The 26,433-nt window shown below is 45.8% G+C and overlaps 1 protein-coding gene across 3 annotated transcripts in view; it reads right to left on the minus strand.

Moving 5' to 3' along the window:
- The window catches only part of LOC147466019 (uncharacterized), a 120,488-nt gene that overhangs the window by 40,269 nt on the left and 53,786 nt on the right, over positions 1–26,433 (minus strand). Inside the window, exons 2-9 of one of the 3 annotated variants that reach the window (XM_086523445.1) lie at positions 14,134–14,161; positions 13,871–14,020; positions 13,594–13,761; positions 13,371–13,523; positions 13,147–13,299; positions 12,897–13,058; positions 12,572–12,754; positions 12,211–12,379 (exon numbers count right to left, since the gene is read on the minus strand). In XM_086523445.1, coding sequence (XP_086379571.1) covers positions 12,211–12,379; positions 12,572–12,754; positions 12,897–13,058; positions 13,147–13,299; positions 13,371–13,523; positions 13,594–13,761; positions 13,871–13,997 — 1,115 coding nt within the window. In that variant the 5' untranslated portion in view covers positions 13,998–14,020; positions 14,134–14,161. Of the gene's footprint in view, positions 1–12,210; positions 12,380–12,571; positions 12,755–12,896; positions 13,059–13,146; positions 13,300–13,370; positions 13,524–13,593; positions 13,762–13,870; positions 14,021–14,127; positions 14,162–26,433 lie in introns of all 3 variants that reach the window. The other 2 variants (XM_086523436.1, XM_086523428.1) reach the window with 2 other exon arrangements.

Below are 26,433 nucleotides of genomic sequence, written 5' to 3' on the forward strand. Positions count from 1 at the left end.
AGCTGCCGCCTGCCACGTCATCAACCAGCGCAAAACGCGGAAATCTCCCTGCTGTCCTTAGGGTTAGGGTTAGGGTTAGGGTTAGGGTTTCTGCAATTTTAGGGTTTCTGGCAACAAAATTAGGGTTTGCAAGTTTTAGGGTTAGGGTTTCCAGAATTAGGTTTTAATTAGATAGGATTTCTGGCAAAAATTAGGGTTAGGGTTTTTTTGCTCTCAGGCAGCTACGTCATCACTTCGTGACAGTTTAGGCCCCTCAGCCACATCTGTAAGTTGGCTCCATTCTTTAGGCTTTGACACATCAACAGTTTGTTACAAATACTCTCTCGGGTGGAATTCCTCCACTCCATGTCGCGTGTTGTCTCTCTCTTTCAGTTCAGTTGAAGTGTTGAAAGTCTGTTCAGTCTGTTCTTTTCTATTGGCACGTGCCCGTCTTATGACAGTGGTATCAGAGCATCACGCGTGTGCTTTTCTGAAAGCATGTCAGTCCTACAAAAGAGCAGACAGAGCAAACCAGAGACTATTGGAATTTTATGTGAAGTATATTCGAGACCCAACCTCGGACTTGTTAGGCACTCCCACCCTTACTTCATCTTACATGGCATAAGCCATAAAGATCACTTGAAAGAGAAGGATCCAAGATTTGGTTTGAGTCATTGTTTTTCTCAAAAGCAGTGCCATGCAGATGTGCGCTCCTCCGTCTTCAACGCTCATCTTACATGGCATAAGCCATAAAGATCACTTGAAAGAGAAGGATCCAAGATTTGGTTTGAGTCATTGTTTTCCTCAAAAGCAGTGCCATGCAGATGTTGATGTCCATAGCTACCAAGTCCCACACTCTAAGGACTTGGCAACCTTTCAAGAAAATTTTTGTCCGAAGTTATATGGTTCCTGACATCTTCCTACAAAGTGCAACTTCTGGCAGAGTGGGGTATCTTGAAATGTTGCCATGGAAACCCTAGCAGATTATAGCTTGAAATTTCTAGACATCTCTCAGCAGGTGTCTCTTGTTGATAACCTCGGCGGTCCGGTGTGACTACTATGTCTTGGGACTACCATCACCGCCACAAGAACAATGTTTGTCCAAGAGCTCATGGACCACGTTGTGGTCGGCTATGACCTTATGGAAGGAGCCTAACCCTAATTTTTGGTGCACGTTTCAGGATAGAAAGTCAGTCAACTTTTCGAGCTCGATTGATGTCGAGATTGCTTTTTAAGTTTGAATTCTGTTTGAGAACTTGTTTGGTGATCCTGTTTGGAATTTGTTTGAAATGAATGGTATCTCTTGGTGCCGATTTGGATTGTTTGACTCTGGTTTTAATAATGGTTTCATTGATTGGTGATTTTACTCCCAGGTGGAGTAGTAAGAAATGTTGTTTTGGTATTGTTTGAACCTCGGAACGACGCAGACGTGATGTCTGGGAAGCGTTTCATTGGATGCTAGAAAACCTCTAAACGACGCAGACGCGATGTTTGGGGAGCGTTTCATTGGATGCTAGAAAACCTCTAAACGACGCAGACGCGATGTTTGGGGAGCATTTGGTTGTATGCTTGAAAATTATTGTTGTTGTCACTCCCGGCCTGGACCTGGATGGTTATGCGGGAGGAGTATTAAGAAGCCTGAGCAGTGGTTACTCTCAGCACCTTCAAACGACGCAGGCTGCAGTCTAGGGGGCTTGTTTGATCAAAAGAGCCGAAAGGGAAAGCCAACTCCTTAACAAAAAAAAGCAAACTGATTGTCGCTCAGATTGTCCCTCGAAATGACCCTCGGAATCTTTGTTTTGAGCTAACTTGAGTTGTTTTGGAGATATGTTGTAATCGCGGACGATTACTTTCTTTCAAGAAGGGGGGATGTCACAAACGTGTCAAGCCACTGAAGAATGGAGCCATTGTGCAAATCATCGGCCGAGGGGCCTAAACCCCAAGAAGCAGAAAAGGTAGAAGAAGATGACGTGGCAAATTGTACGGAACTTTGGATTTCGCGTTGGCTTGCTGACGTGGCAAACTGTACGGAATTTCGCATTTCACGCCGCCTACTGATGTGGCAAACTATACGGATTTCCGTGATTTGCGCTGACAAGTGCTAACGTGGCACTATACGGATTTCCGTAATTTGCGTTGGCAGCTTTTGGACACGATGCTTTTGTACCAGATGCTTTTGAGTTTAAGGCTTTTCATGTAAACTGCTTTTCAGCCTAGGGCCTTTAAATATGAAGCCATGGGCTCATTCTCTGGCATGCTTTTGGACGAAGGTGCAGAGGGTGGTACTTAGTTGTTGAAATATAAAGAAATACCGAAAGGGGCGCCAAGGTTTGGAACCAAAACTCTCTTGGGTGGAATTCCGCCACTCCTTATCGCGTGTCGTCTCCCTCTTTCGTTTCGGTTCAAGGTGGTACCAAACGTACTATATGTGGCGTATACGTATGTACTGTACGTTGTTTCGTACAGAAAAAAAAATTATCTCGTAAAAATACGTACTCTTGTAAAAAAACTCAATTGCCCAAACTTTTTAGGACATTTCTGATAAAAAAACAAGAGTGGGCAGCAACTTTTAGAGACATTTAAAGACATGTTTCACAAGACAACCGCATACTGTGTAACTACTACAAGAGATTTCAAAGTTTAGACGACATTGATCATTGAACACGCATATTAAAGCTCAAATGGCCATCCGATTTTGACGGCTCATTGCTGCTCTCACCCCCCCCCCCCCCCCCTCTCTTTCCCCCGCCCTCGCGTTGCTAGCCCACCCTGTTGCGCACTGCCCCCGCCCTCAGCCCTGCCCCTCCTTGCAGCCCACTGCCCTCTACCGTCCCCCCCCCCCCCCCCCCCCTCCTTCGATTCTTTGCCAACCTCTCCCTGAAGGCTTCTTTTGACTTGTTGCGACAGTTCTGGTTTCTTGACAGTAATAGTCGGGGTTTTTTGCGGAGGAACTTCTTCTTCCACTCCTTTTCCACCACAGCAACAGACACAGATGAAGACTCAAGCTCCGCCACAGAGGGACTCCCATAAAGTCCCCTCGCCCGACCCCACTGAGCCCACCATTCGACTTGCTCTTACTCCGACAAAGCAAGCGAGCCTATCCGCAGAGGTGGAATGCCTTCAGGGGACTTCCGTCATCTGCAAGATTCTCGGCACCAGGCCCAACAGAGGAGAGCTGCGTGATCTTCTCCAGACCCGCCTTCTCGCAGAGGTGGGCAAGATCTTGGATGTTCAGTTCCTCGAACGCGGCTACTATCAGATAGAGTTTGAGACGTCCGAGATGGCGTCCAAGGTCATCGCGATGAGTCCCTTGACCATCCGAGCAATTCGAGCCCACTTTCAATAGTGGAGACATGGTTTTGACCCAACTTCAGATGTTCTTGTAGAGGAGGCAGACCTTCCCATCTCGTCTGCTTTTCTGGTTTGAGGAGGGAGTACCTACCACTTTTATCCAGGATAGGCTCAGAGATTGAGACTATCTTGGAGACACCTCGCACGGTAGCCTCAAAAGCTGCCAAGGCGGCCGACATTCCCTTAGTACGGGTTCTGGTTAGGGACACCCACACTCTCCCAAAGGTCATCCTTCTTCCTCGGGTGAGTGGGGGTTGGTTCCGACATAGCGTGGAGTATTCGGGTCTCCCGAATCAGTGTTTCATTTGTCGACAAATGGACCATCTTGCGTAGGCCTGTTCATTGAGGAGACCTCGACCTACACCACATGCCCAACCCCAGCCTTCAAGGGCTGGCCAACAGCAGCAGCAGGCAGAGTCACAGAGTATGCAAGCAGTGCCACCCTCCGAGCCTGGGGCTCAAGTGGAGGAGAACTGGTAGTAGGTTTGTGGCCGACATCGGCACGGGCCACCACGCCAACCTGGCACTCAGAGTGGTCCTCAGGCTCCTGCCCAGCAGCAGTGGGTTCTCACAGGGAATCGTTTCGACCCTCTTCAGCAGGACGAGGTCCCTGCGCCCCCCCACCTCCTTTGCCTACGACTTTACACGGTTTCTCGGCGACCCCTCACCAAACCTTGAGGCAACCTGCTTCAGAGTTCATGTATTGTTCCTTGCAGCTAGGGGAATAGAGGCCTTGGACTCAACGATTGGCTTCTCTTTTCCCCCATGCGGCAGGGACCAAGCTAAGTGGACTATAGACTCAATGTTGGAGTGGTTGCAGACATAGGCCCTAGAGTTCTCTCATCACATGGGAGACCTAGGGGTAATAGATTTGCTTCAGACTCTGTGGCCATTGGCCAAGTTTGTTGTAACACTTCCAGATACAACAGGATGTAGACACATTGTGGTTCACTTTTTTTACTGACACGCAGAGCCCGCCATGCTATGGTCACATGCATGAGGACTCCTGGAGACATGAGGTTGCTTTACGCACGGCTCGGTCTACTTGGGCTTGGGCTAGACACTCTTTGCAGTCACGCCTATCTCGAGGACGCTCGGATGCAGATTACTCCCCATCCAAGCCTGCCTCGAAGATAGCACGGTTAGCTGCTGCAGCAACATCAGTTCTCTCTCGCTCCCCACGAGGATCGTCTCATGGAACGTACAGGGATTAGGTGGGCCCCAGTTTCAACGTCAAAGGGGCCGACTACGTCAGGAGCTTCAGCGACGCCTTATGGGAGGAGAGAATGAATTTCTTATGCTACAGGAGCATCATCTGAGTGAGAGCCGCATTAGACGTTGTGGTCAGCTTTTGCGTGGACGATATGAGACTTTTTGGTAAGCTGCATTTGGACCTGGAGGCATTCAGGGCGGGGTATGTATGACTTTTGCGGATTCTTTGCAGCAGGCCATTGTGGACAGAGGGATTATTGTGCCAGGCAGGGCTCAGTGGATCACTATGCAGATTCAGGGTTATCTCGTAGGCTTCCTGAACGTCTATGCGCCCAATGTGGCGAGTGCACGTGTAGAGTTTTGGTCTCAGATTGTTGAGTCTCTGCCGCAAGCAGAGCAATGGTGCATAGGGGGTGACTTCAACATGTTGCAGGATCCCTCTGACAGGATTGGTGGTAGCCATACTATTGTGCATGGAGTTGAGTTGGTAGCTTGGGAGAGGTTTTGTATGAGACTGCAAGTTTCAGATGTATGGCAGCATTCTAGCTTTGTGAGTCCCCCAGACAACTTGGCCTTCTCACGTTCAAACCGCAGAGTGGGAGGCGTGAATCTATCTCGGATAGATCGCTTCTACACTAGTGACCACTTCTGTGACTTGGATAGGACAATTGGCATTCTGGCAGGGACTTCCTTTTTGGACCATGCACCAATGATCCTTACAGTGACTGATAGGCAGAGGAGGGGGAGCTCGTCAGCATAGAGGAGAGGCGCCATGAGTTTGCTTTCCATCGACAGGCATCTCAGTGGACCCAGGTGGGTGACAGAGTGACAGGCACTTTCTTTGAGGCAGTGGGACCCCGGCATACGCATGTCAAGGTCAGCCAGTTGAGGAGGCCCGACGGGTCAGTTGCTTTAGAGCCAAAGGACATGCGTGCAGTCGCTACTAACTTCTACCGTGATCTACTGTCTACAGAGCCTCAGTCAGAGCGTCAAGATGCATGTAGAGAGCAGGTATAGGCACGGATGCCTTGTCTTGTGACTGAGGAGATGCACCACAGGCTTGAGCTTCCTCTTCACCTAGAGGAGCTACACAGCTCTTAGAGCACTCCCCTGAGGTAGCTATCTAGGTAAGGATGGCTCGACTCCCACCTTTTTCTTGGAGTACTGGTGGAGTACTGGGACTTGCTTGGCACAGATCTCTGCAGTGCTTTTCAGTTCATCCTACACACAGGAGAGATGCTTGACAGAATGAGCGAGGGCCTGATCTACCTCATTCCCAAGGAGGGTGGCTCCTTGGATGAGATTCGACAGTCGCGCCCCATCACCATCCTCAACTTAGCCTACAAAATTCTTGCCAAGGTTCAGAGTTTGAGGATTCAACCACTTCTAGCCAGCATTATACATGGGACACACATAGGTTTTGTCAAGGAGCGTAGTATCCTTGACAACATCTTTACTTTTTAAGAGGCTTCTGCCCTCGCGCGGCTCTGTGGTGAGGATCTGGTGATTCTTCTTCTCGATTTTGAGAAGGCCTACGACAGAGTTGACTGGAACTTTTTGGAGGGCACTCTACGCAGGATGGGCTTCTCAGATGCTTGGATTAGAGGGATGTCAGCTTTGTACAGACGGGCACACAGTCAGGTACTTTTGTCAGGAGGTACAGGAGATCATTTCATGCTTACACTCTCAGTCAGACAGGGCGGCCCTCTTGCCCCCTTCTTCTTTCTGTTCTATGCTAAGGCGATGAGCAGGTTTTTGGTTTCACAACAGGTTGGTTTACGTGGCTTAGCGCTCCCTATTCGGGGAGATGAGCTACTGGACGCTGAGTTTGCATACGACTCAGCCTTGTACTTGGATGGCCAGGAGGCCAACCTTCACAGGTGTGAGCACGCTCTTGAGACTTTTTGAAGACGGTGGCTTTCTCGGTTGGTAGTGCTCCTACGCCTAATTGGATGCCAGGTAAGGGTTTCATGTTGATTCCCCCAGGGACTGCAGTTCGGTACTTGGGCTTTCAGCTTGATTTGGACTTGTCTCCCGAGCAGCAAATTGCTCCCCTCCTCCTGTCTATCAAGAGGAAGTTGCATACCATCCAGGTGTCCCGTTCTTTCAGTACACTGTTCGATTGGGACGTCACATACTAGCAATGCAGAGAGAGGCTCGTCCTGTTGCAGCACCTCATTGGCAGGAGAAGGGTCTCACAGCTGAGTTCTTGACAGCTTTTTGGGAGAGGTTGTGGGACTCCAGACAGTCGAGACGAGTCACTTTGTTCCAGAGGCTGGTTGCACACCGAGCTACAACACTTGGGAGTTGGCTCGTACATAGTGGTCTCTCAGCTGCATGTGCAGCTTGTGACCACCTTGTGGAGAGTCAACGTCACTGTCTTTGGGACTGTCCTTTGGCACAGTAGGTGTGGCTTCATGTTCTTCGGCTGATGCCAACTCTTTCTACAGCTCAGTAGTACACTTGGGGGACAGCTGCTTGGTCCACTCTCACGGGCCCCGCACTTCAGTTTGAGCTATTCTCCACCAACTAAATGATAGTGATGCAGGGGGGTCGACCGACCTACACTCCAGCCTGCTACAGAGCTTACTCCACAGGAGTGGTACAGAGAGAGAGAGAGAGAGAGAGAGAGAGAGAGAGAGGAGTGTTGGGAGCTCATCAACGGCCTGACACTCTAGTTCGTCTGGCGGGTCCGCTGCTTCCGCATCATCGAGGCTTGCCCTGTACCACTAGTAGAGACTGTTCGGGATCTTTTGCTAGAGCTGATCCATACTCTCAAAGGACAGTTTGAGAGACTCCAAGGCACCTCCGACCGCATGCGGGAGCACGGAGAGGCTTTCCTTCCGACTTTGGCATCCTTGGCCTTTTTCCACCACGATCAAGGGTGTGCTCAGATGGCACTACCGTCCACCTCTGTGGCTTTTCCCTCCTCCCATCTCTTGATTTAGCCTCATTGTACATATGTTGTTTTTTCATTGGGAGAGTCTCCCCATCATGATTGTTGTAGCCCTCTCTTGTAGAGGTGGTTGTAGCCCTATGGGCACTTTCATTAACTAATAGAAGGATCTTTTTCTCGGGGGAAAAAAAAGGCTCAAATGAGAATTGGTTTGGCCGCCCATAAGTCAGCAAAAATGTAGCAAAAACCCTCAGCCACGCTTATCTTCCAAAAAAGAAAAATTTTAAAAAGTGCCTTGTACGGATCGTACAGTACGTCCGTACGGTACGGAACGGATCCTTACATACGTTTTGATCCTACCTTGGTTCAAGTTGAAGTGTTAGAAGTTTGTTCAATCTGTTCTTTTCTATTTGCACGTGGTGCCCGTCTTGTGACACACACGCAGTCAAACTGTACGAACGCTGAAGTGGCAAGCTGTACGGACTCCCTTGATTTTGCGCTAACTGGTGACGTGGCAGGACAGTACGAATTTTCGAGATTTGCATTGACAGTGCTAACATGGCAGCCTGTATGGATTTTTGCAAATTGCAATGGTGCTTTTTGCTGGCAAATTTTTGGAACAAGTTGCTTTTGGGATCATTGCTTTAAGAATCAATTGCTTTTGAGATTAACTGCTTTGGGCTCTGCTTTTGGCATCCCTTGTAAGAATAAAAGAGCCCTAATGGCAGGGCCTCACTCTTCGAAGCATCTAGATGCAAAGTCTGAGAGCAGAGGACCCTTCGACAGTTGTACTTTGCTCAAAGATTAAAGTAAGAGAAATACCGAAAGGGGTGTCAGTCTTTGGGGCCAATCTCTCTTGGCACGGAACTACGTCGGGTCATGTCGACTCTTGAATTGTGAATTGTTTTAAAGTGAATCTCTATTGTGTCACGACAGAATCTAGACTTGTGGTGTCCATGGTTGTGACACTGTCTTTTGATAAAACACAAAATTCAGAAAATTGGATGGTTGCCATGAATCAGAATATGATTCACTTATAGAAAATGATACATAGACTTTATGCAATTTGCCTCTTGGCAAAAAGGCCATTGGTACGAACAAGTTGAAACGCAAGCCGGATGGTGAGATTGATCGCTATAAGGCTCGACTTGCTGCGAAGGGTTATGCACAGCAAAAAGGCATAGATTATGAAGAGACTTTTGCTCCCACTTGTCGTATGACTATTGTGTGTTTTCTATGTGCATTGGCAGCTCATTTTGGTTGGAATGTACATTAGTTAGACATTGTTACTGCTTTCTTGAATGGTGACATATTTCAGGAAGTTTATGTAACGCAGCCTCGCGGTTTTGTCATTAAAGGGCAGACAGATAAAGTATGCAAATGTAAGAAAGCCTTGTATGGGTTGAAGCAATCTCCTCGTGCTTGGTATGTGAAGGCTTACACCCATTTGGTCAAATGAGGCTTTTGCAACAGTCCAACAAAAAGCACATTTTAAGGGTGATGTACTTCTCATTGTCGTTCTCTATGTGGATGATTTGCTGATCACTGACCAAATGAGAGACATATTGTTGAATTTAAGCCTGATTTGAATGCTACTTTCACAATGAAAGATTTGGGGCCGTTGCATCATTACTTGGGTAACAGTTTAAGCAGTGTGATGGTGGTATTGCCTTGTGTCAGACAAGTTACATAGAGATATTGCTATGTAAGTTTGGACTTGAGTGCAAACCTATTGTCACTCCCATGGAAACAAGTTTTAAATTGAGTCTTCATGATGTTGGCAATCATGCCGATGTCACTCTTTACCAAACTATTGTTGGATGCCTTATTTATGTACGCAACACGAGGCCGAATATTTAGTTTGCAGTCTCACAAGTCAACAGATTCATGCATAGCCTAGGGTCTCGACATTGGCAGGCTGTCAAGAGGATTTTTCGCTACTTAATCTTGGCTTGTTTTATCGATCATTGCCGCTAGATTTACATGCTTTTTCGAACTCAAATTGGGTTGGTTGTGCTGCCACAGGAGTGCCGACAAGTGGTTTTTGTTTCATGCTCGACACTTCATTCATATCATGGTTGAGCAAGAAGCAACCTACTGTGTCCACTTCCAGTTGTGAGGCTGAGTACAAGGCAGTCTTCAAACGCCTTATGGCTGAGACACTCAGAGCGCATTGGCAATTGAGAGGAACCCGCTTTTTCATGCTCGCACAAAGCACATTGAGGTGCATTACCACTATGTCAGGGAAAGGCTCTCAGCAGGAGAGATCAGCTTGGCTTATGTGCCAACACAGGACAACCTTGCAGATCTTTCACAAAAGCACTATCTCTAGGAAGTTCGAAGCTTTCCGCACAGCTTTGGGCTTACTCTCCTTAGTAGATCTTTTTAAAGAACGCCTTTTTTATTCTATTATTAGGCTTATAAACATAGAGATGTGCCTAACAAAGGCATAAAATCATTAGAAACTCTAAAAAAGCCAAAGGAATCTAGAAATATTTAGCAAAAGCTACTTTGGAAGCAGAGGCAAGGGAAACACCCTTTATAAACTTTCAAGGAGGCAAAGGAAGCAAGGGAATCTTTCCCCTTTGTCAATTGATCATGTCCTCAGGGCATGGCACTTCCCTATAGCTCTCGTTCACCGCATCACTCCCAGGGGGGATTTGTTACAATATACATGTGGTAGTGATGTGTGTGAACACACCTACGACCGCCAGGGAATTTTTCCCTCACTAGGAGGTTTTTTCCCCAGTGCATTGTATATACACCCATCACTCCAAGGCTATCTTATCTTTCCATTGCACACTAAGTAATACACTCTCTCTTGTGTGCCTTGAGCTTCCTTCGTCTTCTCCAAGTTGTGTGTGTTTTCTTGTAACCCTAATTACAACATTAATCGCCGGCTAAGCTTCACAGAGAGGGACATATATGTGTAAAGATATAGCACAATAGATGCGTAGAGATATGGATAACTTGAAAGACTGAGAGAGACTGTTTAGAGAGGTAGAGAAAGACCATTGAGAGTAACACAACATTGACCCGGAGGCTCGAAGCGGCTGGTCCCTCACCACGACCTTCAATTGGTTGACTTCTGATTTGATAGGTGTCCCTTTCATTCATCCAATGAACAATGTAAAGCTCGGGGAAAAGTTATGTCCTTAGTCTCTTTGATTCGGGATCCATGCAAAATCGGATTCCCTCTCACATTTAACTACAAGAAGGTTGGGCATGGACAAATATGCCAAAGGAGCTCGGATCGACGCACAGACAATTGGAGTTACACATCCTCGGCACCATTGATTGAATGGATCACTTCGACTTCCAAGTTCGAGGATTTGCAGATTCAGTTGATTTCTCCATTATGGAGTTAGCATGATGTGATGTTTTATCGGGCATGCCTTGGTTCTGCAAGTCATATGCAGAGCTCGACACTACAGAACTAAAGATTAACTGTAATGAGAATCTTATATGTGCAATCGGCAGCCAAGCATGATACGATGTCCTTTTATAGGCATTGTCTATGATACTGGCCACATGACGAATTTTCAGACGCACTCGAGGTGTCTATAGCTAGCTTTATCCTTTTTCATGCACACTGCCATCACTGCACATGAATACACGATTGAATGATCAATTGCAGGCTTTAATTAAACATTTAAATGTTAAGATGTGTGAACATTTTATTCTCTCTTTCCCTATATCCTACAATCGAGGATGATATCTTTGATTTTAGAGGGCGGTATGTGACAAGTTTTAAGGGTTAGGGCTTCTATGTAAAGGTCATAGACGCACCTAATCTTTGCGTTCATTTAGCCAATCGCACACACTCTCTCTCTCTAGAAAGGTGGTCCATGCCAATCTCTTCGTCAAGGCCAGAATCCTTCTACCGCGCATTGGCTCTCTCTCTAGATTCTCTCTCCTCTCTTTAGAGTGATCATTTTCTCCAAATCTGAATTTCAAATTTTCTCTCTGTAGAGTCTGCTGATTGTCCCTCTCTAGAACACTCCCGAGAGGGTTGCTTTTTTCTCTGCAGAGTCTGCTGAGTGTCTCTCTCTAGACACTCCCTAGAGGGCGTGCAACAATAGGTCCCCCCCAAAAAGTAGGGCGCGCAAAAACGATCCCACCCGCCCTTAACTTTTCTGAGTGCGGGCACTTTTACATGCAAATTTTAGAGAGAGAATATCTATTTTTAGAGAAAATTCTGTTAGCACTTCACGGACACAAGATTTGCAGATTGCGACTGTGTGATTGCTTAAGCATATACTCTTGGATTTCAGCCCTCCGACTTCTTGTATCAAAAGAGATCTAATCAACAAGAAACACCTGAACAGGGGTATTGACAGTGGCATCAGGGCCACCAACTGTGTACAGAAGCATCCCAATCCAACATCTGGGAATATCCTGGATTAATCTAGGTATATATCTTCTTTCTCTCTCCTTTCATTCTTTGTTCCGGTTCAATAGTTTCAAACATTTAAGAGAAAAGTGTTCCAAAATGTTGTAGATTGCAGCCGACTCAGTGTTTCTGTCTCCTCACCGGAAGTGATTACACCTAGTTATTTTTACGTGCGCGCATGGGTGTGCGCGTGTGCACATGTGTGTGTGTGTGTGTGTGTGTGTGTGTGTGTGTGTGTGTGTGTGCACGCGCGCGTGCGCATGCAAACAGCCATGTCCCTTTAACTACTGATCATTATTTAGGACCGCTAAAAGAGAGAGATAATCTTGGACCCACAAAAGTAACTTAACTGGAGAGTAACTTTTAATGTAGACCGAACCTGGTTAAGTAAGCATGGACAGCATGGGCAAAGCCTGGCCTGTAAGAAAACAACAGGCCACGCAATAACTTCCCATCTATCTTTGATTCGATCGTATAGCCATAATGAAATACATCTGTGATCTTTGCTTCGAATATCTTCTCCTCTACAGGTTTGAGTTCATAGAGACCTGTCATGAAAATCATGTATTTCAAAAATTAATTCTAGGCAGTATCTTTTCGATATTGAAGCCAATTCTACAAGCACAACTGCAAATCTGTCTTTCTCATTCATTAGAAGTAATCTGTTCATATTGAAGCCAATTCTACAAGCACGACTGCAAATCTGTCTTTCTCATTCATTAAAAGTAATCTGTTCATACCAACTCCAGGAGGTGCTGGTGGTATTGGAGCTGCGACTATTTTAGGTTTCAACTCTAATGCCGGTTCCTTTTCCAATTCAGGGCTCTTTACCACGATCTGATTCTCCTGTCGCTTTCTCTTTAGCTCCTTTCTCAGAGAATACTTCTCCGCCCTCTCATCTTGCACTTTCTCAACTTGCAGTTCTGTGTCAAAGAGGGACCTTTCAGTAACAAGTAGACATAACACAGGATGAGCAAGTATCAGGCTGTTGGTGACCTCAAAAAAAAAGGCAGCTGAGGTACCTTCCCACCTTCAAAACTTACTTAGTTTGGGTAGAAGTTTAACCTGTGTCTAGGTAATACATGTCATCAAGAGCTTCCAGATTTTCATTGCAGCCACCAATGAAAACAAGTACTCCCGATTTCACATCTACACAATCTCCTGCAACTGAAAACCGGGAAGAGGGCCCAACACCACTAGTTGTCACTTTGGTCCAAAGACCAGTCTCTACAAACAAAATGAGCTAAGGTCATTTGCAAACATTCCTTCTCAAAAAATTTCCATGTAGATAGCAGAAAAGAAAAGACGTACATACCTAAATTGAGCATATGTAGATCGTCATAAAGCTTTCTGTCGTCGGTAAAACCACCAAACACAAAGACATACTTCCCAACCGCTACTGTTGCATGCCCAGCCCGTGGCATGAGCATGTCCCCAGATGCATAAATTTCGTTCCATTCCATAACATCTGGATCAAACAATCAGGATCGAGATCAAAGGACCTCTCCCCAGAAAATAGCTGGGGCTTGCATTCATTACCTGTATCCAGGACGTGCACATCGGACAAATAGGAGTCTGATGCATCTTCACCTCCCAAAACTATAAGCTTATTATCCCATGCTGAGCAAGTGTGGCTGTCTCTTGGTGCTGGAGCTTCACCTTTCGTTGAAGCCTTAGTCCAGTGCAGCTTGACTACAAGGCCAGTACAATCTTTAAACTATGATAGACTCTATGGCAAACATATAATGAAAGTTGCACAGACCTGTATCTAGCATGTATAGATCATTGAAATATATCTCTTCTGACTCATCAGCAGTTTTTCCACACCCACCAAAGATGAAAAGAATGTGGCCGATCAGAGCTGCACTATGGCCTTCTCTTGGAGCAGGCCCATCTCCTCCTACTTGTGGTCTGGACCACGTGTTTGTAGCTATAACAAGAAGGCCAAAAATCACAAATCATATACCAATCAGCACGAAACAGCATGCATGTGCTGAGTGGCTTCCTACAACGAAGAGAGGAAAGAGGTTAAGACCTACTTGTGTCAAGAATATATAAATCTTTCAAAGGTGTCTTTCCATCAGTACCACCAAAAACGTACACAGAAGTCCCGACTGTAGTACAGCTATGACTATCTCTGGGGGATGGGGCAGTCCCTTTCACCATAGGCTTGCTCCAAGTCTGCTTCACTGCATTGTAGATGAAAAGATTCACAAAGAACGCTCACAAATACTCGAGACAAGAACAGCCTGCAATTTGGGCTGATGCGCTGAACTTTCAAATAAAAAATTTCTACCTTCACCTTTTCATCCTTGGATACGCTCTCAAGCCTGCAAGAAATATGATTGACTTAACGCATGCAATAACAGTGGTCTTCATCTGTTGTTCTTAACTTCTTTAATATGGCTGATAAATAAGAAAATCGGAGGCATCTTCCGATATGCATTGACAATCAAGGGTTCGATCCCATATTGTGGAAAGTCCATTGAACTCATTAGATCCCTTGCTTTGAGCTATAATTAACACACTTGAAGGTTGGGCCAAATTATGTTTATGTCGGTTGAAGGTATCCTTCTTTGTTTCTTATTTGAGACACCCAAGACTAAATACATACGCGAACAATGTGTGTGAAACCGGCCCGTAGGGCGGTAGGCGTTGGCTTTCACCCGAAATTCTTTACTTTAAACACACACACAGAGCACTTTGCAAAGAGAACCTGCGACGGGAGTTAACACTTGAATACACACACGGCTCGAAAGCTAGAATGCTCCGAGCAGACGCCGACAACTTGTAGGCCCCAAAATTGGCGCCCCTTTCGGTATTTCTTTATTCTTTAGGAGGGTAAATTACAAGGTAAGGTCCTAGGAATCCTTCACGTGTATCCACCTAGATACCATTTGATTTGGCCAAATTTCGGCAACATAACAGCCCCAAAACTTGCGCGAAATCAATTCCCCTGCTGGAACTCGCTTGCACTGTCGTATACCCTCTGATTCCTGTCCAAAAACAATAAATTCAGCACGCTGTATTTACTGGTTTTTGCCCTGTTTTCAGCCCCAAACAGTCCCCTAACTGTCCTTTGCCAGTGGGGCACGATTCCCAATGATCCTGGCGTCCGTATGGCTGAAAAACAGTCAAATTACAGCGCATACACAGCGCTGATTTTGCACCTGTACGGTGAGGTTATGACCCTCACCAGTGCCTGCTTTGGAGCAGCAGTTAGCTACCCCTGTTCCTGCTCAAGGAGGCTCTTGCCTCAGCACAAAAGCATGAACCCACACAACTGTACATCAGTCAAATGAGTAGCCCTCTTGTGGGGCATCACATAACTGCACGTAGGGGAGAAAGAGAGCAGTATGTAGCGTGCGGGGCATCACTCCCGTCACCATACTGTGCATAGAGGGCAAGGTAAGCATTCCATAGCTTCTGTACCTGTTACAATCCGCCTGTGCATAAATCGAGCGCCCTCTCTTCTGCCCTTGACCTGTAATGCATCTGTGAACAAATAGATGCAAAAAGGAGAAGATTTCCATGGCTGCCAAAACCTGCGTATCGCTGAAAACGCAGCAAAACAGCCCTGTAAACACGCATCTGATGCCTTCCAATGCTGAAAATGAGCTCCTTGGACCTAGGCAAAGTCATGGGAAGCTCAAAAATGGAGAGAAATGGCTAAAAATCCAAGTTAACAGCCTCCAAAACTGCTCTCAAAAGTCAGTTACGGGTTCTGTTCTCCCAGACTTGGTAAATTGACCACAAAGTGCCACTTGGCACTCATACATGCAATTTCCCCGCATTGGGCCTCCTGCTTAAAAATCTCTCAACTTGTGCATCAGTTGACTTTGCAGCAGAGTACTAAAATGTTCCCTTGGTCATACCGAAGGTAATGACGCGAACACATTTCACGGCCCAGAATAGCAGTTCCCTAATTTTTAGGAGATGCTTCCGTCGGGCTCCCGCTGGTCTTCTGACCATCTATCCTCATTGGGACCGCATCCAAAAGTGCAATGTGGCCCAACTGTCGGATACTTTCTGTTGGTGATCCCACCTTTACTTTATGCCTTTATTGAGTTCACTTCCTAGTATCCACCAACTTGCTAAGTGCGACGGGGGGGACCTGTATGATCTTGCTCTTAGCCTAGACATCCTCTTACTGTACGAATTCCAGTGCCGACCAACTTCCCGTCTGCGGGTGAAACTACCGTTCACATTGGCCATACAATGTCCGACCATTTGCAACTTCAAAAAGAGGATCTCAAAAATAAAACAAAAATCATTGGAAGAAACCAACAACTAAGGTTAGCAATTGCCACGTCCTCGTGACATACCCCCCTCTTGAAATCGCAAACGTCCTCGATTGCATACCATAAATACATGCCACTGATGATCTTGTGTTGTTAGCACTCTTTTATCATCGCATGTATCCGCAAGAAAGACTGTCAAAACATATGTACAAATGACTTAATGAGACTTCATACTTTTGTCAAACTGTACACTGCTGTTGCACTGAATCCATGAGTACATTTGATGTGCTAGCTCTATCATTACCCCTCCTTTGCAAACATTGGGTTGGGGCATACGTAGGCTGTAACCCAAAGGCCTCAAGGTAAAGCTGCAACACATTTGGTGACTCTGACAGTTCATGCTCTTCCATCCACTTTGCATCCATAGGTGGATAGTTCTTGAACTTCACCATAGCATCTTGCAACCTGTCCCTTAACTTTTACGTATGCAAAAGGCTCTTGCCTCTGCAAACGAGCATAATTCCACAACCTGACGTACCACCCACGACCAAGCAAGCTCAAATTTCAAGATGATTTACCAATGCGTCATAGAATCCAAGCAATCGCCTCAGAGAATCGGCAAGCAGCATGTCACCTGGCAGACCCACATCACTCCCGCAGAAGATCAAGTGGCCAATCTACCACCGTGAGACCTCTCCCTATCTCATCTTGGTTCATACTTGCAAACCCTAAAACGCAGCAGAAAATCAGCCCTAATTTGACCACTTTTTGGCAGGACGTACATGCGGAATTTCTTGTTTGTCCTGTGAAGAGGAACCCTCTTCCATAATTCCATTCCCTTTGTCGGCCATAGTGTAATCCCGTATTCTTGCACTGTGTGTCTTTACCCTGAACAATCCAGGCTCACTCTTTGAGGAAAAAGTGATTCAAATCCCGGCGATGGAACCATGAAACCGGCCCGTAGGGCGGTAGGCGTTGGCTTTCACCCGAAATTCTTTACTTTAAACACACACACAGAGCACTTTGCAAAGAGAACCTGCGACGGGAGTTAACACTTGAATACACACACGGCTCGAAAGCTAGAATGCTCCGAGCAGACGCCGACAACTTGTAGGCCCCAAAATTGGCGCCCCTTTCGGTATTTCTTTATTCTTTAGGAGGGTAAATTACAAGGTAAGGTCCTGGGAATCCTTCACGTGTATCCACCTAGATACCATTTGATTTGGCCAAATTTCGGCAACATAACAGCCCCAAAACTTGCGCGAAATCAATTCCCCTGCTGGAACTCGCTTGCACTGTCGTATACCCTCTGATTCCTGTCCAAAAACAATAAATTCAGCACGCTGTATTTACTGGTTTTTGCCCTGTTTTCAGCCCCAAACAGTCCCCTAACTGTCCTTTGCCAGTGGGGCACGATTCCCAATGATCCTGGCGTCCGTATGGCTGAAAAACAGTCAAATTACAGCACATACACAGCGCTGATTTTGCACCTGTACGGTGAGGTTATGACCCTCACCAGTGCCTGCTTTGGAGCAGCAGTTAGCTACCCCTGTTCCTGCTCAAGGAGGCTCTTGCCTCAGCACAAAAGCATGAACCCACACAACTGTACATCAGTCAAATGAGTAGCCCTCTTGTGGGGCATCACATAACTGCACGTAGGGGAGAAAGAGAGCAGTATGTAGCGTGCGGGGCATCACTCCCGTCACCATACTGTGCATAGAGGGCAAGGTAAGCATTCCATAGCTTCTGTACCTGTTACAATCCGCCTGTGCATAAATCGAGCGCCCTCTCTTCTGCCCTTGACCTGTAATGCATCTGTGAACAAATAGATGCAAAAAGGAGAAGATTTCCATGGCTGCCAAAACCTGCGTATCGCTGAAAACGCAGCAAAACAGCCCTGTAAACACGCATCTGATGCCTTCCAATGCTGAAAATGAGCTCCTTGGACCTAGGCAAAGTCATGGGAAGCTCAAAAATGGAGAGAAATGGCTAAAAATCCAAGTTAACAGCCTCCAAAACTGCTCTCAAAAGTCAGTTACGGGTTCTGTTCTCCCAAACTTGGTAAATTGACCACAAAGTGCCACTTGGCACTCATACATGCAATTTCCCCGCATTGGGCCTCCTGCTTAAAAATCTCTCAACTTGTGCATCAGTTGACTTTACAGCAGAGTACTAAAATGTTCCCTTGGTCATACCGAAGGTAATGACGCGAACACATTTCACGGCCCAGAATAGCAGTTCCCTAATTTTTAGGAGATGCTTCCGTCGGGCTCCCGCTGGTCTTCTGACCATCTATCCTCATTGGGACCGCATCCAAAAGTGCAATGTGGCCCAACTGTCGGATACTTTCTGTTGGTGATCCCACCTTTACTTTATGCCTTTATTGAGTTCACTTCCTAGTATCCACCAACTTGCTAAGTGCGACGGGGGGGACCTGTATGATCTTGCTCTGAGCCTAGACATCCTCTTACTGTACGAATTCCAGTGCCGACCAACTTCCCGTCTGCGGGTGAAACTACCGTTCACATTGGCCATACAATGTCCGACCATTTGCAACTTCAAAAAGAGGATCTCAAAAATAAAACAAAAATCATTGGAAGAAACCAACAACTAAGGTTAGCAATTGCCACGTCCTCGTGACAGTGTGCTTCCACTTCATGGAACTTCTGACCAATGCCCATGCCAATCATCTCTAATGGAGATCCCATTTAAGTACATGTGCAATTTGTACTGCTTCTTCATGGCACTTTCAACCAATGCCCCATGCCACGCAACTTTGATGAAGATCCAATTAGCCAATGACACTTCTCGCAAATGACAAGAGTTATCTATAAGAAGTTATATGCATCTTTATTTACTGCAAAATACCACTACAATAACGTGGGTAAAGTGACAAGTCCATCTACAAGAAATATGGGAACAACCCTGAAAGATATACAATGAGATCATGGGGAAAAATCCCAAATTAAACCACAGGATTCATCTAGGGATAAAGATGCTCTAATCACGTGGTGAAATGTAGCTATCTGGATTATCATCAAGTCTACACAGATGTGCCCAAAGCTCTGTCCACCGCGGGCGATGTAGCGAAAACGAGAGAATTCAGTGCTATGTATCTAATTGGTATAAAGCATCTCCTGAAAAAACCTCTCCTAGCGGCTCACAAAAGCCAAGGGACTATGAAACCCTTAAGCGATGCCTCCAAAATCATCTGCATACATTTCCTGATGATGTACCCCAAAAAAGGATACAGATCTACCGCACAACCATACTATAAGGAAGGAAAGAAGGACCCACTCGTCGTCCATCTCAAAAGCCAAAGCGAAATACCCATATGCACATCTCTCTGACCAAACCAACTTCCCCAAGGCTTCACTAAACTGACTCTTAAACAAATCTGCAAACTGTCTGATATCCATGAAGTAGTTGGCCTCAACCATTGTTTGCTCATGTATGGTATCATAAACAGCCTCCCTCGTCCAAAAGGAGTCCTCATGTAAAACCTGCACTTCGAAACTTATCATGGGAGCTCTCTCTAGACCAAGGAGAATATGATGTGTCGTGTTCCCGACAATTGTAGGAAAAGCATATCAATACATAGTGGCCCACTCCTCAAAAAAAAATCTAGAGATCTCTCTGGACCAACCGCAAAGAACTCTCACAGGTAAGATCTCAGATAATAGGTTATTTCCTAGTGATGCAAAACCTGTCGAATAGTCAAAATCCTCTACAAATTGAGAAGACTCACTCTCTTGCTTCCCTTCAATAGTGCCTACAATAAGAGGCACCTATGACTAGATATCTAAGAGATCCAAAGTTTGTTGAACTGGCCTAACTTGGGGCAACTCTCACTACTCGTGTACTGCAATCGGCTGTTGATCCTCATGCTCTATCCCTTAGTCTAGTTGCTCTAGAACCTCCTCTCGATCCTCATATGGTGACCTCTCCTCAAAAGGTTTGTCTAGGGTCTGCTCCGTCTTGACCAATTTTTGTCTCGCTACCCGTCTGTAAACAAGGATACGTATGAGGATGTAGTTTGTCTCTATCTTTGTCTGTGATCTGATCGACGTGCTACTATTGAGCACTCTATTGCTGCTAACTTTGACCCCTTTGATCTCCTACAACCAGTCTCTCTCAGTTGCCGCCCTTTGGGACAATCACTTTCCATATGCCCCACCTCATTCATGACATCTAAGGCACTAGTTCGGTCGCTAGTAACCACAATCCTCTACGAGTGTCCCTAGAAGGGATGGTAGCCACCTTTATAAATTGCACACATGTTTGTATTGAACACATGAATGGTATGCCAAAGATAGAACCCATTTGCCTCAACATGTCTAGCAACCAAAACTCTGTAGGCAGCTCTGAACAATCTATTTTTACAGGATACTTTGTGGCTTGACATCTATCCCCAAAAGCAACTAATGTAAAATCCTCGTACCACGGGTGCTAAAAAAACAATCTGACCCCAAGGTAGAGGAGTGACTGACGACCCAAGAGACAAGCTCCTGTGCAAAATAGCAATGAAAATACATTCGATGAGCAAGATGATGTCCTCACTTTGCCTTCATTTGAACCTACTAGAGTGCACGTGAGCGATTCTCGGGCGTTGACCCGAGCATAGGAATATCAAACCAAGCGGACGACAGCCCCTCTTTGAGGGAGAATCTCACGAAGTGATGACATGGCATGCCCAATTGGAAGAAACTGGCCGAGAGGACAAGAAGAACAAAACCCAAAAGAAATCTCAAAATTGAGGCCGAGAGGCCTAAAAAGGGGTTAGGATTTCAAAAACATAACCCACCAACTTAAAGAACGTATGGAGCACCGGCCGAGGGGCCTAAAACTGTCACCATGAGGTGTATTTTTCCTATTTCCTTCTTTGAATATGTACTACATATTCTTATTTATTTTCTTTTTACTTGTTTCCCCCGGAACCCTTGAAAAGGTGCAAGAAGACATTGCATGGCCAGTGTGAAACGACTACGACCAAGGGTTTCTCACATCGGGAGTCCAAGTCGGTCAATCTGGGACTGGTCGGGCCAGTTAGTACTGAATTTTGATGAGTATGGAAGCGTGTGTGCCCCATAAGGGGATTTGGGCCAGTCGGCAAGTCACAACTTCATAAGTTGGTGGGAACTAGGGAATTAACTCAAAAGACGCAAATTGGACACATGGCAGTAGGAGAGCAACCTGCACGTCAACACACACACTCCACACTCTCATCCCAAGAGGGGGCGCCCAAAAATGGGGAAGAAGGCTGATTTTTCAATAAGTGGCCTACTGTGTGTGTGAGTAGTGGGCGCAGGTGATCACAACTTTAATGGAAAGCTTGCCTTCTCCCTTCTCTCATGTAGCACGATGATTTTCTCTCGTGCATCTCTCTGACATATGGTAATGCCCCACTAGTTGGGCTTCTCAATTGACTATGTACAGTTTTGGGGGTTTTATGCACGTTTGCCAAGGGAAGAGCCTTCTGAACAGGAACCGGATTAGCTAATTGCTGATCCCCACAGGTATGCACAATTCCATCGCGAAAGATTGCGAATTTGGAGAGTTTTCTCGCGTGAAAACTCGTCCAAATCACAAGGGGACTGTCCCATTGCATGCGGGAGCCCTTGGGACACGCGTACACGTGTTCGCTCGGCTAAAAACGATCCAAAACAAAGAATTAAAGCCTGCTGTGTTTTTCTGCAGGTTTAGCATTTCGCACCTAAACTGCAAGAGAACACCAAGGGAGCCTTGGGAAGGCCTTGGCATGCTTAGACAAGGCTTTGAGCACCTGGCACTGAAAAAACAGGGATTTATAGCGCGCTGAAATTCTGTACAGCTCACCGGAAAGCTTCTAAATTGCGATGGAATCCGTCCTAGACAGGTACTTGTGACCTAGAGGGGATTTGGCATTCTTAATGCTACCAAAATTGGGTCAGGGACCTGCAATTTCAGCCCTTGCCAGGTTTGAACAGCTTTGTGAGACTTTGATCTATGTGTTCGGATCGTCTATTCTTAATTGAATAAAGAAATACCGAAAGGGGCGCCAATCTTTGGGGCCCACAGAGTGTCGATCTTTGTGTGCGCAGTGACATTCTAGTCGTTGGGCGCATCTGAGTTCTCTTTTCTTCTCGGTGCTCTGTGTAAAGTTAAGAGGTGGATGAATTAGTACCGCCCTCTACAGTGCAGAGGCTGGTTATATGTTTCCATCGACGGGATAGCCACCTTTTCTTCAAAAAGTACAACACGGATTGTTGTGGTGAAAGCAACACAGAGCTTGTCGTTATGGCAAAGAAGAGAGACCAAGTACCTGAGGAGGGATCTTCCTCACATGGCACAGACAAAGTTCCTTCAATTCTTCAAGAAGAGGATAGGTTGTTCAAAGCTCATCTGCGTAGCTGCATGGAAATGTTTCACCAGTTGGCTAACAACCCAAGCATGCAGGAGTTCACAGGAATTTCAAGCTCCTACACAGGGTTTCCAAGCTCCAACACAGGGCATGATTGAGCCGTTGCAAGAAAAGGAGGTTTCCAATGCACAAAGGTCTCGTGATGCTACAGGGAAAGCCCATGTGATTGAGCCACCAGCGGTGTCCATTGATCCCAAGCAATTTGCTTTACCTGGACAGGAACCCTTTGTGAATGGTCAAAAGAGTAATGAGCAATCTATGCGTCAAACCCTTCCGTTACCTACTTCATATCCTGGTTATTTTGGAGGAGGTTCCGTGTTTCAAGCTATGGCTGAACCTTCCACACGTTATATGCCAAGGAATGTGTTTGGGACAATGCAAACACATATGGTTAACCCTATGTACGAGAACATGGGTGTCCAACCAGGTTTTCAAGGTGCCTATGGTGAATTTAGAGTGCCTAGAACACAATTTGGTATGGCTGGTTTTTTGCAACCATATGCCCAAAATGTAGATATGGCAGGTAAAATAGGTGATGCGAGTGCTAGAATGATGTCACAAAGTGATGATGTGGCAGGACCACCCGGTTTGATGACGTGGCAGGACCACCAACGGACATGGCATACAGTATGGATGATGACGTGGCAGACAGTACAAATTTCCCTGTTTTGCGCTGACAGGCGCTGACGTGGCAACCTATACGGATTTTCGTAAATTGCACTGAGTGCTTTTCTAGCAGATTTTTGGAACAAGTTGCTTTTGAGACTTTTTGCTTTTGAGTTTATTGCTTTTGAGGCTCTGCTTTTGGCATTCCTTGTAAGAATAAAAGAGCCCTAATGGCCTCACTTCTCAGAGCATCTGGACGCAAAGTCTGAGAGCGGAGGTTCTCGATGAGAGTTGTACTTTGCTCAAGATTTAATAAAATAAAGAAATATCGAAAGGGGCGCCAAGTTTTGGGGCCAATACCTCTGGGCACGGAACTACGTCGGGCCATGTCGTGTCGAATTGAACTGTGATTTAAATTTTTGTGAATATTTTCAATGAATCTCTCTCTCTCGTGTCGCGATAGATTCTAGACTTGGGGTGCCCAAGCTTGTGACAAATGAACAATCCTGGAGCACCACTTTTACGGTGCACGTGTTTATGATAATTTGACTCCTTTGAGCCAACCTAAGGATTACAAGGAAGGTGGGCAAGCAATGAAGTTTGAAACTTTCAAGGGAACTGAGAAACAATTGAAGGCTTTGACCTTCATACAGCAGTTTGATGCAACTTATGTTGCAAGAAACTTCACAAAGTCTTCGAAGATACTCAAGGCTGCCACTTTCTTAAAAAGGGAATGCGCTTCAATGGTGGACCACATTTTTGAATCAAGATCAAGCCCCTACAACATGGGTCCAATTCAAACACCTTTTTGCACCTGCATCACTTTTGAAGTGGATGTGATGACACAATGGCACGAGTTGAATGCTAAACAATGTGCAAATCTTGAAGAGTACAATAAACAGTTATGGGCTACACTGTTGCTTGTAACCTCTTATAGGTTTGTGCCATTGTCAGAACAGATTGAGAAGTACTCTTGCAGATTGCCCAATAAAATCAGGGACTACTGCACAAAGACTACTGTCATGAATATGGCGCAGTTGATTGAGAATGCGACAATCTGTTGAAGGGAGATTCCGATGGATTTAATAGCAACAAGAGAGGGTCCCAGGGCAAACAGTTTTCAACCAAGGGCAATGCTACAACAAAATCTTCTTGCCTCCCACAAAAAAACCCTCCACTGATAAAGCTGACACGTTCAAGAAGCAGTCTAAATCTTCTTATGGGCGAGGAAAAGGACAAAAAGACATTTTTTTGGCAAATCTTTTGAAGAAAGGAAAGCTCTAAAAGAGGCCAAGATGTGCTACATTTGTGAGAAGGGACATTTTGCAAATGAATGCCCACAAAAGAAGTCACACGATAAGGATGACAAGTAAGAGCATAAAGGAAAGAAGCCAAAGCCCAGTGCAAGACTTGTCCCAGGTTTGGTTGGTGACCAGCCAAACATAGATGCCACGAGCTTGGGGGAAAGTTAGAGACCAGACACTATTGGTTTTCTTTGATCAGGACCCCGGGCAAATTTCATACCACCAGAATTGGCATCAAAGTTGGGCATTCATGCAGAGGAGATGGGTATGACAGGCCAAGCAGGTTTGTCATGCCCAGGTCATTCAGAGCCTGTTACTCCCATTTTGGGGAGACTTCGTTTGCACATTCGGAAGAATTTCATATTATGCCACTTGAGGGCTGTTATGTGTTATTAGGTATCCCATTGTGTTACACGTTGCATGCTATGGTGGATACTCACAACAAAACGATTACCCTTGTACATAGAGAAAAGACTCATGTCCTTAATGTAAAGCTTATAGGTGAGTCTATTCCAGTTGTTTCTCCTTTTGCTATTTCAGTTGTAATAAAGAATCATCTTTCTGCGTACTTGATCTTTGCAAAAGAAGTACCTGAAGTTGTATCTAATTTGTCTATACCTTAGATAAAGATAGGTCAACTTATTTGAGTGGTTTCAATAATTGTTTTTCGGACTCTTTTCCACGGGAGTTACCTCCTAAGAGACCTTAGAATCATGCCATAGATCTTGTACTAGGTTCCAGTCCATCAAATAGACCACCGTACAAGGTTAGTGCAGTAGATTATGAGTCAGGTCAGCGAGCTTTCGGAGAAGGGGCTAATTCAGCCCATATCATCCCCTTTTTGTTCGCATGTACTCCTAGTGCAGAAGAAGGATGGTTCATGGCGCATGTGCATTGACTATTGTGCCTTGAAAAAGAATACCGTCAAGAACACGTTTCCCATACCAAGGATAGATGGCATTTTTGATCGGCTTGAGGGAGCGTGTCACGAGATTATGACAACCACTATATATATTAGCTGGTTTCTTTCCCTTGAGTTTTATTTAATTTTTAGGACCCTCTTGTTAAAATAACAAATGCCCGGACATTGTGTGGCCAGTGAGAAACGACTGTTGGCCAAGAGTTTCACCCGCAGCACTCAAGGCCAAGCAGCCACGAGATGGTTGGGCCGATCAGCACTGGAATCCGACTTGTAAAGAAGTGGCTAGGCTCAGTTAAAGTCATTTAGGCCCCTCGCCAAGACTTTATAAGTTGGTGGGCACTAGGAATTAAACCAAAAGGAGCAAACTGGACACATGGCAGTAGGAGAGCAACTTGCTGGTCAACTCTCTCTCTCCAAAAGGTCATCTCAAGAGGAGGCGCCCAATTTGAGGATGGGGGGCTGATTTTTGTTCATTAACTGCTACAGTGTGTGTGAGAGTAGTGATCACAACTTTAATGGAAAGCTTGCCTTCTCCATTGCTCTATGTAGCGTGACGATTTGCTCTCGCGCATCTCTCTCTCTCCCCTTTGCACATATGGTAATGCCCCACTAGTTGGGCTTCTCAAATGACCATGTGCAATTCGAGGGGTTTTATGCACGTTTGTCAAGGCAGGAGCCTTTTGTACAGGAACCGGGTTAGCTAATTGCTAATCCCCTTCAAGTACGCACAGTTCCATCGCGAAGGAATGCAAAAACAGAGAGTCTTCTTGTGTGAAAACTCGTCCGATTTACAAGAGAACTGTCCCATTGCGTGCCGGATCATCTGACACACACGTAGACGTGTTTGCTCCGCCAAAACGATTCAAAACAGAAAATTACAGCCTGCTGTGTTTTTGTGCAGCTCTAGGGTATTTCACCTAAACTGCAAGACGTTGCCAGGGGAGCCTCGGGAAAGCCGTAGAATGCTTAAACAGGGCTTTGGGCACCTGACAGTGAGAAAACAGGGAATTACAGCATGCTGAAATTGACCTGCAGCTCTCTCGAAAGCTTCCATACCGCAAGGGAAAGTGTCCTTGACATGTACTTTTGACCACCAGGGATTTTTGTGCCGTTATGCTGGCGAAATTGG

Source organism: Adiantum capillus-veneris, chromosome 1 (assembly GCF_014529385.1).
Source record: "Adiantum capillus-veneris isolate H3 chromosome 1, ASM1452938v2, whole genome shotgun sequence".
NCBI lineage: Eukaryota > Viridiplantae > Streptophyta > Polypodiopsida > Polypodiales > Pteridaceae > Adiantum > Adiantum capillus-veneris.